The sequence below is a fragment of the Propithecus coquereli genome, unplaced genomic scaffold (genome assembly GCF_000956105.1).
Source record: "Propithecus coquereli isolate 6110/MARCELLA unplaced genomic scaffold, Pcoq_1.0 Scaffold789, whole genome shotgun sequence".
Taxonomy (NCBI): domain Eukaryota; kingdom Metazoa; phylum Chordata; class Mammalia; order Primates; family Indriidae; genus Propithecus; species Propithecus coquereli.
The window spans coordinates 164,447-179,125 of NW_012154051.1; the positions used below are offsets into that span (position 1 = coordinate 164,447).

The 14,679-nt window shown below is 54.5% G+C and overlaps 1 protein-coding gene across 1 annotated transcript in view; it reads left to right on the plus strand.

Annotated features, from left to right (window-relative positions):
* The first annotated feature begins 836 nt into the window (after window positions 1-836).
* TESC (tescalcin) overlaps window positions 837-14,679 on the plus strand; it is a 45,355-nt gene continuing 31,512 nt past the window's right edge. The window contains exon 1 of the mRNA XM_012662889.1: window positions 837-1,003. Coding sequence (XP_012518343.1) covers window positions 946-1,003 — 58 coding nt within the window. The 5' untranslated portion in view covers window positions 837-945. The remainder of the gene's footprint in view (window positions 1,004-14,679) is intronic.

Genomic DNA, 14,679 nt, shown 5'->3' on the forward strand with positions numbered 1-14,679 from the left:
GTTTGTAAGCTGGACAGGATTCCACAGCGGCCGCTGTCACCTTATGCTGTGTCCGCGCCAGCCCCTTTGGTGGATATCTCATTAACTTCTTATCCCCATTTTAAGGATGAGGAATCATGTTAGACAGGTGGCAGGACTGGCCCCTGCCCCCACTCCTAGACACCAGCTGCCCAGAAGTGGCACGGGGACCACCCACATCGCATCTCTCCCGCAGCTTGTGTGAAACGAAGCCACCTGGGCCCGCCTGAGTCAAAAACCTCCGTGGGCCACGAGCTCCTTGCTCCTAAAGTTCGAGATGCCCCTCAGCTGCGGTGCCGGGCGGGGCTGGGGCGTGGGTGGGATTAGGCGGTCAGGTGCGTGTGTGCTCATCTCAGAAGGGTGCCCGGGCTTTCCTGGAATTAGCCAAAGCACGTGGCGCGCATTCACACTGGATTATTATTACTGCTATTGTTTGCCTTCTAGCTAATTAACGCTTGCTGACCTCCTTGACTGTTCTAGTGGCGTTTCCCTCCGGCGATCTGGGAGGACGTGGGGTGGAGGGGGGACCTCCGAGGGGTCTGATCCCTCCTACCCACGCCCCGACTTTGCTTACGTCTGCTCTTTCCGGACCCGGCAGAGGTGCGGAAGGGGCGAGGCACGACACGCGTGGCTGCCGCTGCGGGGACGCGGGACCCTGGACGGTGGGCTCCCGGGTCCCCCGCCCCGTGGTTTCCGGCCCGGGGCGGGGCGCTCCCTCCGCCCCGCAGTGCGCGAAGCCGGCGTGCGCTAGGACCGCGGCGCGCCGCCCTCCGCCGCTATATGAGGCCGCGCTCGGGCCCCACGCGGAACCCGCGGCTCCGAGGCGTCCCCGGCGTCCCGACCTGAGGCCGGACCGGCCGCTGCGCAGCCGAGGCCAGCTCCGGACCTGGGAGGCACGCGCGCCCCGGGGCCTCCGCCGCGGGCACCATGGGCGCTGCCCACTCCGCGTCGGCGGAGGTGCGGGAGCTCGAGGGCAAGACCGGCTGTGAGTACCCCGCGGGGGGCGGCGCGGGGAGCGGCGCGGGGAACTCTGGCCCGCCGCCGTGCTGTGTGACCTTGGGCTAGTGGCTGGTCCTCTCTGCGCCTCAGTCTCCTCCTCCTCCAAATGGGTCCCCGCCAGCCACTTTTCGGGTTGCGGCGAGGAGCTCTGCCTTGGAGTTGGCTGGGAGCCCCCGGGTCTGGGGACTGCGGACCGGAGAGGGAGCAGGGCCCGGGACACCCCCCCTCCCCCCCACACACACACACACTTTGGTCCTTCCGGCCAGGAGCACGAGCGCCCGCGGCTTGCCGGGCTGGAGCGCGCGCCGCACCTGGCGGTCGTCGGGATCCGCGGGGCGCAAGGGCAGAAAGTTTCGAAGTCGTGCGGGCCTGGGTGGGAGCCGGGCTCTGGCTGCGGGTGACCTTAGGCAGCAGAGTCTGACCGTCGGCGCCTCCCTTCGTCCTCCCATCCGTAAAATGGGGGCAGGCAGTCCCCCCACTGCGGGCAGCTGGAAGGTTTAAGCCAGGCAGCGCCCGCAGAGCACTTTGCACGGAGCCCGGCGTCTTCGCTCGGGACCGCAGAGGCTGCGCGCCCCGCGTCGGCCCGGGGCGGGGCGCTCAGGGCCAAGCTGCCCGCAGGGAAGTGACGGAGGAAGCGTCTCTTCGCCCAACTCCAGCCGGGCTGGGGACTGGCTCCTGAGCCCCGACCTCGGGGCGCCACCGGCTCCGCAGGGGAGTGTGGACTGAAGACCGCGGGAGGCCAGGTGTGTGGGCAAACCGGCTTTGGCGACCGGTAAATTCGGTGAGAACCCTGCCAGCTCCGCTTCCTGGCTGTGTGACCTTGGGCTAGTCACTTTACCTCTCTGACTGTCAGTTTTACTTCCCTGTGGATTGGGGGTTCTGCTTAAGAAATGGGAGCTGCAGATTTTTCTGCTAAGGAGCTGGCTCCTGGCACCTGCTTTGAGTTGAGCGCAGACAGCATCCAGTGTTGCCTACCGAGAGGGGGTGGCCAGCCATCTGTGCTCAGCTGCAAGGCGACCTCTCCTGACCCCCAGTCTGAACACGCCTTTGCAGAATTTACTGAAAATTACAGGAAACCCTTAATAACTGGCACGTGTGTACACATGCGTATATTAATATATTTAATATATACACATATATATCTATGTACAAGTGTAGAGTTATATCCAACTAGAGAAAAGGTGCAGTGTAGTATATAGATCATATGGCACCCTTTTTTGTTTAAAAGAGAGAATGAAAGTATCTATTTGTAATTGCTCTATTTGCGTTGGAGACTGGAAGAATCCACAAGGTAGTTAAGAGTGGATGCTTGTGGGAGGGAGGGGCCTGGTGCGAGGCACAAAGGGAGAGCGAGCTTTTCACTGTGAACTTCTCAATATTTTCCTGTTGAACTATGTGAACGTTTTACTTATTCAAAAAGTTTTAATCGACTTCAGTCCCGAGGTTAAGGTGAGAGAGAAGGAAGGATCCCCCTGACTTTCTTGGGTTTCCCGTTTCTGTTATTTCTCAAGTGCCCTCTTGTTGCTTCCTGCTGCTTTGAGTCAGGACGGGTGGGGATGGGGGTTCTTTGTAGCTGGGGTCCCCCCCTGGAAGGGTGAGCTGGTGGGCAGCCCCCGCTGTGGGGCGGCACCCAGGGGGTGTGTGTGGGGGGGGAATTCCTCCTGGTTGTGGGTTTGACAGGAGGTGGGGCTGCAGAGCATGCTGGGAGTGTTGTCAGTTTCCTGGGCCCAGCCTCCCACGGGGATGACAGATGGTGCGTCCCTGCTCTGTAACTTTCCTAGATGTGGCTGGTGCAGCTTCCCTTCTTGCAGCCCGGAGCTCATGTTTCACACTCTAAAGGGGGAAGGGAGATGGTAGGGCCAGGGAGGAGGTGCTGAGGTTAGACTAGAGGGGACAACGAACACCTTCATTTAGGTAGGTGGGCCTTTGGGTGGGTGCAAGTTTTCTCCTAGCCCTCTGAAAGGGGCTGACATAATCTGATCATGTTTACCCATTTAGCAAACATTTATAGACCAGGAGCTGCGGATTTAAAAGTGATCTAGAGAGGCTGATGTTCTTGAAGGGAGACATAGGAAACAAAGCAACCCGTGGGCGTTAAAGTCTGTGAACAAGATAAAACAGGGTGGCATGAGATTGGGGCAGGGAAGTGAGTTTCTTTAGGGTGGGCCAGGATGGGACCTCTGCGGAGGTGATGATGGAACAGAAACCCAAATAAGAAGGGGCCAGTGATGTGAACATCAGTGGAAAGGTCGTTTCGGTTGGAGGAAGAGCAATGCAAAGGCCCTGTGGCAGGAACAAGTTGGCAACAGTAAATGAGAATTGTAGGAGATGAGGGCACAGCTGTCATCAGGGCAGGAGCCTGACCTCAGGGTCTTGTCTAGGTATGTGGCCTTGGGCAAGTAACTTAAGTTCTCTGTGCCTCGGTTTTATCGACTATAAAATGGGCATAGTAATGGTACCTTCCTTGGAGTTGTTGGGAAAGATTCATATATGTAAAGTACTTGGAACAAACACAAGTAAGTGTTAATATTATTGACCATGCTTGGAACACTTTTATATGTCCTGGCCACTTCGAGGCATAGCTGAGAGTTAAATCTTGGTCCCACCTCTTCTGAGCTGCGTGACCTTGAGCAAGTCATGAGCCTCGGTGCCCCTGCCTGGATCCTGGAGTAGCTGTGTGGGCTCAGGAAGATTGTGTGTGTCTGTCTGCAGAGCGCTGGACTTGGCGTGGGAATGTCGGCTCCCAGCATCCATCCCTGCAGGCCCAGTCCCTTGGGAGTCCTCGCTGAGAAGAAGTGGGGGAGAGCCTCAGGGTAGGGGGGGCCAGAGAACAGGTGGTGCCCGCTGGGGTTGCTCACTCCCCCCGGCCTCCCTGAGGACCAAGATGATCCTGATTTCCCAGGTTGAATCAGCTCAGTCCCTTCTTGAAGATGCCATCCAGAAAGGACGAGAAGGGCAAACAGAGGATGGTGTTAACGAATGTCACCCCTTGAGCACTTGCCGAGCGCTTTGCATGCACTCTGGGGCAGGTGGTAGTGTGGCCATTTTACAGATGAGGAAACTGAGGCTCAGAGAGGTAAAGCAACTTGCCTGCAGTCCCACAGCCAGTGAGTGGAGGAATCGGATATCACTCACTCACCACCAGCGTGCTTTCCTTGTGTTTAGATGCCTCGTGGATTTCCAGGAACCGAGAAGGGGTATGAAAAAAAGCTGCCCATATTTTGTTCTCACCTCCGAGCCTTTGTGCACAAGCTGCTCCCCCTGCCTGGGGCACTCTTGTCATTTTCACGTTCACCGTTCGGTGTTTCATATGGGAACACTTCTGCTCCGCCACGCAGGAGAGGATTTCAAACATTTCTTCCCAACCTGACTCTGTGAAGACAATACCCCTTTGCGTTCAGGACGTAGCGTCCCGCTGCTCCCTTCCAGAAAGCCATCTCTCCATCCAACCTTTTTGGGTTAAATACTCATCCCTGGGGTGCCTGTGGCATCTGCCTTCCCTCCTGTAATAGCAGGCGTCACACCGAGTTATAATTGTCAGCTTTGTCACCTGCCACCCCCTCAAACCTTGGAGCTCCCCGAGAGCAGAGAGAACAAGCCTCGTTCACCTTGGTATGTGGTTCGTGGCGCTCACAAGAGGTTCCCATTGAAGGGATGAGGGCCCTGGGGACGTTATAACCCCAGGAGTACTGCCCGGGAGCAGGCAGCCAGTGGAAACCCCAGGGCCACCCTCGCCTGCTGGCCACGGCCGCGCCAGCTCTCCCAGCACCTCCAGGTTCCTCCCCAGCCGCTGAGCCCTCCTGGCTTCAGTGCTCGGCCAACCTCGCCAGACTTACGCCCGAGCGCCCGCCCGCACGGGGCAGCGTGGGGTCTGTGTGCCCACCTCCCCCTCCTTCCCTGTTGTGGTCTCGTTGATTTCAAACGGAAGCCGGTATTTCCCAGGCATCTTTTCCGAGCCCAGAAAGCTCCCTACCTAGATTGTAACATTCGCGTGAAAAACGCGAGCGGAAGCACCCTGGTGGCGTCTGAGTCTGCTTTTCCCACGCACCGTCCCCGCTGGGGACCGAGTCGTGTCCGGCGTGTGTGCACCGAGGCGCAAAATGGTCCATCGTTCGCCTGAATCGGTGCCCGTCACCACCTGGAGCCAGCCTCGAAGGGGCCCGGCTTCCTGTCCCCCCCCCCACTCCGTGTCTGCTCCTGGAGTTCGAAAGGAAATAATAAGAGAGGATTGTGGGAAAGGCAGAGGGTCTGTTTTTTCCTTCAGGCTCCAAAACAGCTCCACAGGCTGTGTGTATGTACATGCCAAGAAGCTGCCAGAAGGAAAAAGGAAAAAAAAAAAAAAAAACCTCCAGATCTAGATAGAGTTCAGACCTCGTGATGATGATGTTTATCCGTGTGTGTCATCTGCCAGACGTGGAGCAGCACTGAGCAGTTTACCTGCAGGGGCTCATGCAATCCTCCCAGGAACACCATTGCTTTCCCATTTTACAGATGAGGAAATCGAGGCTCAAGAGAGGAAGTGACTGCCCAAGGCCATAGGCTAATGAGCAGTAGAGCCGGGGTTCCATTCCTGGTCTAACCATGAGTCTCATCATTTGGGGAAGGAACCAGAGATGCAGGGAGGGCTGGTGTGGCCAAGGCCGGTGGAGTGGCACTTATTCTTCTGTGGCATTCTCGCCCCTGGGCAACACCTTGGGTTATAAAGTCTTCAAGTGGCCCCAGACCGCGGCCTGGGCTCATTCCCGACGTGCCATATTTGAGCTGTGTCCCAGGCACTGGATGCCTGGGTGGACCAGATACATTCCCTGCCCCCTGGAAGCTCAGGAGCTTGAGGGGGACAGGGGACACCCTGATGACTGCAGCGTAGAGGGAGGAAGGCTCTGGTGGGGCAAGGGCGGGCTGGCTGGCCAGCTCCCTTCTGTCGTCCGCAAGAGCGCGTTAAACTCGGCAGTCAGCCAACCAAAGCCACCTGGCCCTTTTCTTGTCCTCTGGGCTGGGGGTATCCAGGTGCCCCCTGCCCTCTTCCCTGGGTGCCCACGGTGGAAACATGCAGGAGTGTGCCAGCTGTGGAAGCTTCCTGAAGTGCTGGGGAGCAAGCAGACTTAATCACGGGGCATCCAAGAGCAGCCCTGCGCTGGTCCCGCTGACACCTCTCCCTCTGTTCAGCTGGGCCCGACGGTGTCCCCATAGCCAGCAACGGCCGCAGAGCGGGGCCCGGAGGCTGGTGTTCCTGGGCCCTGCAGGCTGCGCTGCCTCGCTCAGACCCCGCATCCGGCCCAGTCCTCCTCTGAGCTGCCTCTTCCACCCCTTTGAAAGTGTGGCAGTTGACCAGGTGGTCTGTGGCCCCTTCAGCCAGCTGTGGCTAAGGTAACAGCAGCTCTTTCTGGAGCACTTGCCCGTCATCTGAGTCTCGGGAGAGCCCATTAGGGCGGGACTGTTACTGTTGCCAGTTTACAGATGAGGAAACTGAGGCTCAGACACCCGCACTGACTGCCCGAGGTCACTTAGATGCCGAGCGTGGAACCCAGATTCAGAACCAGGCCTTACCCCGCGTGTTACGAGTCTGCGTGATCTGGGGCAGGCGATGGTGTCGCCCACAACCTCGTTAATAGGGTTGCACACGTCGTTTACCAAGTTGGCAGGGGAAGAGTTGGACCTCAAGACAAGATTGATTCCGGGTGATGAGGAAAGTTCTGGAACGGTGGGCTCCCCTGGGGAGGGTGGGCTCAGGGCTGGGCGGTGCCAGGGGAATGGGGGTTGCGGCTGGGAGGGAAGAGGCCGGAGTGCCGCTGCCTGCCTGTCCTCGGGTCTTACTGGGTGGCTCGCATCAGCTTCAGAAGAAGAATTTGTGTTTTCTCTGTGCAAGCAACCGGCAGTCCGCTCCAAGGCGCCCCAGCTCCGTGGATTAGGTAATTAGATCCCTCTCGCATCTTTCTTCCTCCCACCCCCACCCTGGCAGGGTATTTTTCTGTGAGTTGATGGTCCCCAGAATGCAGCATGGAATTTAATCAACGCTCAGACAAGCCATGCTGCCCAGGGATACAGGCAGAAAACCCCAGGCGTGGATGAGATGCTGTCCCTTCTGCAAAGCACTTTGGTGTCCGTTATCTCCGGCCGAGGGAACGAGCTGTTCTCAGCTCAGAAGTGCCCAGTGCTCTGGGAAGAAGAGTCAGGGCCTCCTTTTGCCGATGCTGGTGAGACTGTGCCAGGGGAGGGGAGGGGGCCGGGCACCCTGGTCCTGCCAGCCTTCCCGTCGCTGCCTCCAGCTTAATTATTAATGCATAAAGCCGGAAGGTCGAGTGGGTGACTTCTACCGGTGGTCGTGGCCACCGGGAGCACTGGGACAAAAAGGCCCTTTGTTGTCCCGGCGGTGTGACCTTTGCAGACGGGCACGCTGTCAGGAGTGGGCCTTCCGTTCTCGGCACAGCTCCCTGGGAGGCGAGAAGGGGCAGTCACGGGAGGTTTCAGGGTCCAGGTGCCTCCGGGCGGGAGGGCAGGTGGCCAGGCAGGAGACATCAGTACCGTGGATGTGGCCGAGTCACAGACACTGATGGCAAGAGAGGGCTGGTTGTACCCAAAGGTGGGCTACCGTGGACACCTTGCCCCCTGTGCTGAGGGCGGAAGGGGGTTCCCCTAAGTTCCTCCCGAGCACTCACACCGGAGTCCCAGTGGTCACAGAACCCCGAGTGAGTGCCCAGCACTTCAGGCCTCACCCACCTGGTAGGTCTGAGGGGTTCCCTTGTCTTGCCCTCACCTGCACCTCTGGAGTCCCTCCCTAGTGGCGCACAGACTGGCTTCACACCGCCTTGTCCTTCACCAGCAGAGAGACCAGGGTTTGAATCGTGATGTTGCCTCTTCCTGGCTGGGCAAGGCACTTTGCCTCACTGAGCCTCAGTTTCCTCATCTGTAAATTGGGAGTAAAAATAGAACCTATGTCCCAGGATCATTGTAAGGATTAAGTGAGAATTTGGGCAAAGCTCTTAACATATCAGAAATGCTTAATAGTTGTTGGCAGGTACTAACCGTCTTGAATGTAAACCTTTTGGGAAGCTGGCTACTTAATCTCCTTTTTAAGGGCATTCTGTAACTTTAGTAATTCATTTAATTTCTGACATGCCTGTCACTTGGACATCCTAAAGTGAATCATTATCTCTGCCTTTGTGCTGACAATCAGGGACTTTAACATGTTTTAATTTGTATCATTCTATAGGATTTTTTCTTTATTTTAAAAACCTATATATTGTTCATTATTGCTTTATGCAGACACTATTCATTCTTGTATCCACTCATTATGTGTTTAGTTTTCTTGTTATTTAATACATTTATAGATTTTTCAGTTAGGCCCTGTGAATTATAAACTTCGTAAACTTTTACAAAGTAGTAAAATGTCTTTATTTTGCCAGCATATGTGAATGATTGTTTGGCTGGATATAAAACTTGAGGTTGGTGGATATTGTCTCTCAGTACTTTGCTTTTGGTCTCTTGTTGCTGTCAAAAGATCAGCTCTTTGTCTAATTGGTGTTTCTTTTGGTTTTTTTTTTTTTGTGTTGCCCGGGCTAGAGTGCCGTGGCGTCATCGTAGCTCACAGCAACCGCAAACTCCTGGGCTCAAGCAATCCTCCTGCCTCAGCCTCCCGAGTAGCTGGGACTACAGGCATGCGCCACCACGCCCGGCTAATTTTTTCTATATATTTTTAGTTGTCCGATTAATTTCTTTCTATTTTTAGTAGAGACGGGGTCTAGCTCTTGCCCAGGCTGGCCTCAAACTCCTGAGCTCAAACAATCCGCCCACCTCGGCCTCCCAGAGAGCTAGGATTACAGGCGTGAGCCACCGTGCCCGGCCTAATTGGTGTTTCTTTGTAGAAACCTGTTTCTCCCCCTCTGTTTTTAAATTTTGTTGGTGTTTTGTACCTGTTCCATCTAGGTGTGGATTTATTTTTATTTATCCTGGGAATGGTTTATGCTGTTTCCTTCTAAAGAAGGTCCCATGTGTTCCACCATGAAAATGTTATCTCTTTCCCTTTATCTTCTCACACAGAAATTCCTATTAGAAATATGTTGGACCATCTAATTTTGTCATGAATGCCTCTTATTTTCATATTTTCTTTTTATTGCTCTGTGCCATATCCTGGGTCATTTGCTTAGATCTGTCTTCCAGTTCACTGTGTCTCTCTTCAGCTATTACAACTTTGCCGCTTTAACCTATTAAGTTTTTTGTAATTCCAGTGACTTCAAAAAAATGTTTATAACTGCTATATAGTTTCATATTCACCTCTTTTTTTGTAGGGTACTGTTTTTTCCTCATAATTTAAAGCATACTGTGTAGTCTCTTCTGTTTTGCCTTCTTGGGGGTGCTGTTCCTTTTGTTAATTGTGTCTGCTGCTTCTCCCATATGGTGGTTCATTTGCTTGTGTTCCGATGATGAGCTCATCTTCAACTGGGCTCTCTCCCTCACCCCCTCGTCCCCTCGTCCCCTCGTCCCCCACAGGCCTCCTGTGGGCCCCAGGTTGTAGAAGAGCCTTACACAGTGCTTTGCTCTTGGATTTGTTGTGCCAGGTACCTCAGAGTTTTTACTGCTGTGAAAACACCTTTTATATTAACTCCTCGATTTGAGTTTCCCGCAGAGGTTTGGATTTTTCACCTGTGCGTGGCGCAGGCTGGGAGTTTTGATTCGTGGTGGAAGCCTGCCCCTTTCTCCTGCGCCTGCCACCTCCCAGAAGAGACACCTTTCTTGTTCTTCTCTGGGCCAGTGGGGAACATTCTTTCTGGCCCACTTTGTGTGCAGGGTCAGCCTTTCATTTGGGGGGGGGGTCTCAGGTGTAGACAATACAGGCTCAAGGCCATTTCTGTCCCTCAGTGGTCTTGAAGCCCCACCAGTAGGTGTTAGAGCCTGTGGCCATTCCAATACCGGGGACCATCTCGGCATCTGTCACCCTCACTGTGCCGGAGCTTGGTTGCCTCCTCGCCCCCGGCACCTGGGACTGCCTTTCTTTCAATTTAGCGGTATGTTGCAGTCTTTGTTTTATCCGGTGTGTGTTTGTAAAGGCAGGGGAGAGCCTGCATTAGCTCCAAGTGGCAGGAACTGGAGTTCTTTATCTTAACGCCCTACCGTAATAAGACCATCTCTACTTGATTTGGCCTCAGGATAAATGTGGGGCTGAAGATGGTTCTGGAGGGATGTGAAAACCAATGTCTTTGATGCTCTGAAAGACGCCCACTCTCCGAGTCTCTACTGACTCACTGTTGCTTTTTTCCCCCCGCCTCATCTTTAGTCTTTTTATTAAAATGGAGCCATTTTTGTCTCCTTAATTACATAAATGATATGTATGCGTCGTTCCAGAGACTTCTCGGTTTTGGCACATAGCGTAGCAAATGGTTGTTGGAACAGGTTCTGGAGTTACGGGTCTGGGTTTAAATCCCAGTTCTGCTGCTCGTGGCTGTGTGACCTTCCACCAGTAGCTTAACCTGTCTGAGACTCAGTTTTCTTATCTGTAAAATGGGTGTGATAACCACCCTGGGAGGCGGGCACTGCTACCAGGCCTGAATAAGACAATGCACAGCACACGTTTGGCTTCATACTTGCCCCCGAGTAGATGGGGACACATGGCGGTCATTACTGCTGCTATAAGGCAAATGGAAGAACAGAGCGTAGCTGTAGGAAGGGGAGCGCAGATGAGCAAAGCAGACTGTGATTTTTAAGAGTCGTGTCTACCCACTCTGACAGCTTTCCACGTTGCCTCGCTGCTCAGGAGCAGGGAGTATACTGTTAGGTCAAGTCAATCCACTCTCTCCTCTTCCCCTCCAGCCCTGAGAATTGTAGGATTCATTCTGTGTAGAAAAACCCCACTGAGATCCTAACAAGACCCTCGGTGTCTGAGATTAAAATAAATGCCGTCTCCGCGCGGATGTGAGCCCGCAGCAGGCTCTCAGCAGGAATTCCTGGCTTTCACGCTTGCGGAGTGGGCTGACTGGTCGGCATGAAGAGGGCTCCGAGGTGCCGGATAAAGGCCAGCAGTCTATCTTCGTGCCGCTGCTGTGCTTCGGAGGACAGAACTGGGCTTGAGAACTTCTTTCTCAAGGCCAAGCGCACCCAAATGCATCTTCGGTTCATTTGAAAATGCCAGCGGCCGGGCGCGATCTGCGACATGTATGCATTCGGCACGTGGTTTCCAAGGAGAAGGCGGGTGGAGGCGTTGCGAAGCATCTGTGTGTCCCAGGCATGAGAGGGTGGCCCTGGGGAGTGGTTCCTTTGAGGAGAAGGAGGCTGTCGCTCCCGTCACCCTCCCGGGGCCCAGGGTTAGTCATTGCTTTGGCTGTGGCTGCAGGCGGCACACGACAAGTGGTTGCTTCCCTCCCTCCTGAGCCCGGAGCCACGATGGTGTCATGGGATTCCTTAGGGGCATAAAACAACAGCCCTGGCAACTCCAGCGTCTCCTCCTCCCACCAGATCCAATGGTAAGTGTGTGTATGGTTTATTTTTTTATTGGGGCAAAATTCACAAAACATAAAATTTACCATTTTAACCATTTTAAAAATGTACGATTCAGTGCATTAGCAGGCGTGTGCGAACATCACTGCATTTATTTCCAGAACATTTTGATCACCCCCCAAAAAGAAACCCCATCCCTGTTAGCAGTCACCCCCCCATCGTGCCCTCCCCCAGCCCCCGGCAATGACTGATCTACTTTCTATCTCTGTGGATTCGCCTGTTCTGGACATTTTGCATAAACGAATCCTGCAATAGGGGGCCTGTGCGTCTGGCTTCTCTCACTTCGTATCGTGTTGTGGGGGTTCGTCGGCGTCACGGCGTGGACGGGACTTCATTGCTTCTGATCGCTGAACAGCAGTTCACGGCGGGGATGTGCCCATCTTGGTCATGCATTTGCCAATCGCTGGGTGCCTGGGTTGTTGCCACCTTCTGTCGATTGCGAGTAGCGTGTGTGTGATTGTGATGGAGGGAGGTGCCGTCGTCACATCTGTATTGTGTCCCAGAGCAGGAGCTCGAGGGTGCTGTGTGGTAGGACGCGGAGCCGGGATTCGAACCAGCGTCTCTCGGCAGCGATGTTGTTCGCTCACCTGTCAGCGTGGCCGGCTCACCTCTGTGTTCCGGGATTTCCACTGATATTTGGGTTCAGTCCTGGCTGGCCTGATGAGAAGCGGCAAGCAGAAGTGCACTGGGGGCTTTGGAAGTTGCTGAGACCTTCCCAGTGATGCCCCATGGTGTCCTGGGGCCTGCATGCAGACTGGCACAGCGGGTGGGGACAGGGAGGCGGGGTGGCTGGACGGCCACCCTTGGCTGTCTTATCACCTGCAGATCGCTGTCTGATCATCCACATCCACCCTCCGCTCTGTTGCCGGGCACGTCGGGTCTTGTTGTTCCCTGGCTTGGCGTCCTCTGTAAACTCAGGGGGAGCCTAAGTGCTTTAGCCCGACGGGTGGGGGCCTTCACCACCCGCCCCTGCCACCCCCCCGTTCCACACCTGCCTCCTCCATGCGCACGTGAGCCTGCACTCCTGAGCCCGGGCCCCTGGGACCCCGTCGGGCGTCGCCTCCCACTCCCATCCTGTGGACGGGAACCTCCACTCTGACCTTGGCGTTCCCTGGGCACCCAACACGTATATGTGGTCCTAGGTCCCAGCAAGGCCACACGCGTCTCCAGTAGACCAGGGTGTTGCCTTTTGAGGACTCTGCTTCCCCCGCATCTAACAGGCGCCTAGCAAGCCAGAGGTGCTCCGTGAGTGTCTCTGAGCAAATGTTGGTGGCGTCTGTTGGAGGGTCGTGCGAGCACAGGTGGGCCACAGGGTGTCCATCACCCCCCGTCCCTGAGAGCCAGCATTTACATAGTCCTGACACCCCATGATGGATGCGGGTGAACGCTGATGTCCTGGGTCCTAGTGGGGGATTTCGGGCCCGTCCATCTTCTTGATCCTGCCTTTGACCCCTGGCCTGTGCAGCTCGCGTCCCCTGGTGACCCCTTGCTCAGCATAGCAGGGTGCAAGCCGGTCCCCACGGCCAGATGGGTGAGGCCAGGGCCAGGCAGGCAACATGCTTAGCTTGACCCACAGTAATGAAAACCTTTTGCACTTGGTCACCAGTATTTTTAAAACCAGCATATTTCTGCCTCCTCTTAATAAAGGGAAGGGTCGGGCCTCACATGGCAGCGGTTGGCTGGAAAGAACAGCAGCCCCTTAGGGTGGGGGGGGCCAGTTCATGCCTGCATGTCCCCTTCCTCACATTCTGCCCTCTGACCTGGAGACCCCCAAGTTCTCCGTCCCCACCTTGAGAGCATCTATGGAAGGAATTGGCTTCAATCGTCCCACCCTCCCCCAGACACTTAAAGCTGAGATCTAATTCACATTCCATAAAATCCACCATTTTAAATTGTACAAGCCAGTGGCTTTTAGTCTGTCCATAAAGTTGCGCAAACCACCACTATCTAATTCTAGAACGGTTTATCTCCCCCCAAAAGGATGCCCATTAGCAATCACCTCCCATCCCCCCAGCACCCCCCAGCTCCTGGCAACCACTCATCTCTGTCGTCTCTGTGGATGCGCCTGTTTTGGACGTTCTGTATAAACGAATCTTACAGTGGGTGGCCTTGTGCATCTGGCTTCTTTCACTCCACATGATGCTTTCCGAATTCATCCGTGCCATAGCATTTGTCAATACTTTGATCCTTTTTTGTTTTTTTGAACCAATGTTCCCTTTTATGGATGTGCCACGTTTTGTTTATCCATCCGTTGGTTGATGGACACCTGGGTGGTTTCCACCTCTTGGCTCTTAGGAATAGCGGTGCTGCTATAGGGACCAAGGCCCTCGGCCCCCTAAATGTTTGCAGAACAATCACTGACATGAGGCATATTGATTAATAGGAGAAAAGGCAGACACATTTATTTAACCATGTATGCATGGGAGTCTTCAGAGGGAAGACCCAAAGATGCGGGGGAGATTGTCCATGTTTATGCTTAGGTTCTACAAAGCATGCACAGCCGTGTGCAAATATGATGAGACAAAAGGTGTGATCTGATGCTAATACACTGAGTGGGGAAACCTGCCAAGGCCTGTCTGTCTAGAGTCTTCTCGGTCTCTCCGAGCAGCATCCGTCCTGGGTGTGGGAAGGGCCTGGTCTGGAATGGGGGTCTTGTGACCTACAGTCAAACAAGTCGGTCAGATGGCTCATATTTACACAGGATTATTTTAGGTTTCATGGCTGGCTTTTGGGGTTCTGGTTTCTATGACCAACGTTGGTGAAGAGGGATTCTAGTTTCTAGGGCTAGCCTGGGGGAGAATGAGGATGGGAGAAGGTCAGAGAAATACTTTTGCTTCTGAGGCCTTCATCTTGGGGTACTTTTTGCTGAGCCCCAACACTACGTCTACTGGTTTATTGGTTTTTATGTGGATGCGTGTTTTCATTTATCTTGGGACTTATACTTTGCAATGGAATTGCCGGGTCACATGGAAAATCTGTTTATTAAGCGACGACCAGACTGTTTCCATGGTAGCTGTGCTATTTTTGCATCCCGGCCCGCGGTGGAGGAGCGTTCCGGTTCCTCCACACCCTCGCCAACGCTTGCTGTCATCCGTTTCATTTATCATTAAAGTTGTCAAGGTGAAATAAATTCAACTTAAATAAAATTATATAAGTAATGTCTGTTAACTGCAG